Raw genomic sequence first — 3158 nt, forward strand, 5'->3', positions numbered from 1 at the left:
GTTAAGACAATAGACTTATATGTGCTGGGGGGGGGGGGGGGCTTATTCGGCTCTTTTAAAATGAGAACAAATTAAAAACTGTGGCTCCTTTCATTTTGGCTTGGGATAACACAATGGGTCACGGGGACTCTTGCTCGTAAAAGCCCAAATGACAGGAGTATTATTTCTATGTTTTAATGAATCTGGGTTCCTTGAGAGAGGCTAATGTTTGTATCTCAAAGCCCAGCATGAAAAAGAGTATAAGGCTTTGTTTAAGCTTGGCTTTAAAATGCATCTTTTGTGCATAGTTACTGCATTCTTATCAGGGTTGATTTCGTCGACTAAAAACCTTTTTTCACTGGTGAAGATGACTAAGACTAAAATGCATTGACAAATGCGTCAACAAATAAAAACTAGACTAAAATGTGAGGGACTAGTGGAGAAGAGATCCAGTAGAACTAAAAGACAAGTTGTTCTATGTTTGGTTGCGCTCTGGTGTTGTGCTCTGCGATGCGTTGCAGCGCGCAAACAAGTGTAAAATCAGCCATCACGACGCCATCACAGCACCGCCAAAATACATTTTAGTCGACTAAATCAACTGTAGATTTAGTCGAATAAAATCTTATGATATTTAGTCAACTAAAACTAGACTAACAGTAAAACTTTTCAGGTGACTATTATGACTAAAACTAAATGGAATTTGATTCAAAATCAACACAAATTCTTATATTATATAGCTTGGCACAATCCGATTGCGTTCTATTTGAACCCAGATACATTTTAATGCCAAGTGTCAACCGGGTGTAAGTTTTCTGTAGGACTAAGATGATGTATTTTCAGCCAGATCACTTAAGCCTCCATGTCTTCAGATGGGACAGTAGTGTAACTATTGCATCACAATCTGAACCGTCCCAGTGAGCTGCAGGACGTCTGGAAGAACAGATATGGATGGATGTCGAAAAATGACGTCTTGCAAACGTCCTGTCTGTCTGTGCTCACTGGGAAGTTGTTTCTCTTCTATCTCTTTCTTCCTCATTCTCCATGTCCTTCTCTGTCCCAATGTCTCTGATGCAGATCAGATAAGCATGAATGTTGCAACTTCCACGTGTTGGTCTGCCAGTTTGTGTAAAGTAACTAAGTACATACATAAGTACAATAGTGAGTTTTTTTTTTTACTTCACAAGAGTATTTCAAATTCTCAATATGCTTTTACTTCTCCTCCACTACACCTCAGAGGACAATATTGTACTTTTTACTCCAATACAATATTTTGACAACTTTAGTTACTAGTTAGCCTATTTTGTAGATTTTTTATATCATTATTATTACAAAGCACATTAACCACTTCAGCCCTGTATGTACTCTGACTGTTTGAAGATAGCCGATCTACAAGCTCACGCGTTGTGAGCTTGTAGATCTGCTATTTTCTAAGGCTTTTTTATATTTTTGGAAACTGCATAATGAGTACTTTTACTTTTGGTGCTGAAGTATATTTTGATGCCAATACTTTTGTATACTTTAATTTTGAATACCAGACTTTTACTTGTATTTCTACATTGTTGTGGTATTGATAAATGTAGTACTCGAGTCTGCCCCCCTCCAGCTCCTGTTCGTCATAGTGACGGTCTGTCCGTCTCTCTGTCTGTCTCTCTCTGTCTGTCTGTCCGTCTGTCCCCCTCCAGCTCCTGTTTGTCATATTAGTGACGGTCTGTCTGTCTGTCTGTCTGTCTGTCTGTCTGTCTGTCTGTCTGTCTGTCTGTCTGTCTCTCGTCCAGCTCCAGTTCGTCATAGTGACGGTCTGTCTGTCTCTCTGTCTGTCTGTCTCTCTCTCTCTCCAGCTCCAGTTTGTCATAGTGACGGTCTGTCTGTCTCTCTGTCTGTCTGTCTGTCTCTCTGTCTGTCTGTCTCTCTCTCTCTCCAGCTCCAGCTCCAGTTTGTCATAGTGACGGTCTGTCTGTCTCTCTGTCTGTCTGTCTGTCTCTCTGTCTGTCTGTCTGTCTCTCTCTCTCTCCAGCTCCAGTTTGTCATAGTGACGGTCTGTCTGTCTCTCTGTCTGTCTGTCTGTCTCTCTGTCTGTCTGTCTCTCTCTCTCCCTCCAGCTCCAGTTTGTCATAGTGTCTGTCTGTCTGTCTCTCTGTCTGTCTGTCTGTCTCTCTCTCTCCCTCCAGCTCCAGTTCGTCATAGTGACGGTCTGTCTGTCTGTCTGTCTGTCTCTCTGTCTCCTCCAGCTCCAGTTCGTCATAGTAACGGTTCACACCACATACAACCTGTACGCTGACTGTAACTTCCCTGATGCTATGAACGTGGTGGTGACTCTGTACGCTGTCAGCCTCATCCTGCTCTTCAGCAACTTCTACTACCACAGCTACCTCAACAAGAACACCAAGAACACCAAGAACACCAAGAAGGCCTGAGAGACCATGATATATGAATGAATGAATGAATGAATGAATGAATGAATGAATGAATGAATGAATGAATGAATGAATGAACATTTGAATGAAAGAGAGCAAGAACAAAAGGAAGAAAAAATAGGAAAAGGATATGTGTTCAATGTCTGTGTAAATATGCATAAAATTACAAACATTAATTTCATTCATTGTGTATTTTTTTAATTACCTAGCTATCTATTTATGTGTCTGTCTGTCTGTCTGTCTGTCTGACGCGCGCGCGTGCACACACACACACACACACACACACACACACACACACACACACACACACACACACACACACACACACACACACACACACACACACACACACACACACACACACACAGTGAGCCATGTCCAATTCCCTCCCATCCCCCATGGGTCATTAGTGAAGAGGGGTCCTGTTGCCAAATTGAAATAAATCTGGTCAGTCCACCACCCCCCCCCCTCCTCCCCCGCCCCCTCCCTCTTTAACTCCTTTTAATCTAATCTCTTTTTGAGACGCTTCATTTCCCTTCATGGCCATTGGCTGACAGACGGGGCCAATCCACTGTCAGCTTACACAGCTTTCATTAGCCATAAGTCCCGCCCGCCCCGTCTCTCTCCCTCCCTCTTATGTAGATAGGCTGCACCCCCACCAACCCGCCCCCCCCACCTACCAATTCATCCACTTACCCCCCCACTCCCCCCCGCCCGTCCGTCTGTCATATTGTGGAAGGTCTTTCTGATTGCCTTTGTGAACAC

General features: G+C 43.2%; 1 protein-coding gene across 1 annotated transcript in view; it reads left to right on the forward strand.

The window, feature by feature from the left end:
• elovl8a (ELOVL fatty acid elongase 8a) overlaps window positions 1–2393 on the forward strand; it is a gene marked incomplete at both ends in the record, with an annotated part of 12773 nt that extends 10380 nt beyond the window's left edge. The window contains one exon of the mRNA XM_080438936.1: window positions 2208–2393. Within this exon, the coding sequence (XP_080295062.1) occupies window positions 2208–2393 (186 nt within the window). The remainder of the gene's footprint in view (window positions 1–2207) is intronic.
• Window positions 2394–3158: the final 765 nt, after the last annotated feature.

The sequence above is a fragment of the Gymnoscopelus braueri genome, assembly GCF_963280865.1.
Source record: "Gymnoscopelus braueri genome assembly, chromosome: 10".
NCBI lineage: Eukaryota > Metazoa > Chordata > Actinopteri > Myctophiformes > Myctophidae > Gymnoscopelus > Gymnoscopelus braueri.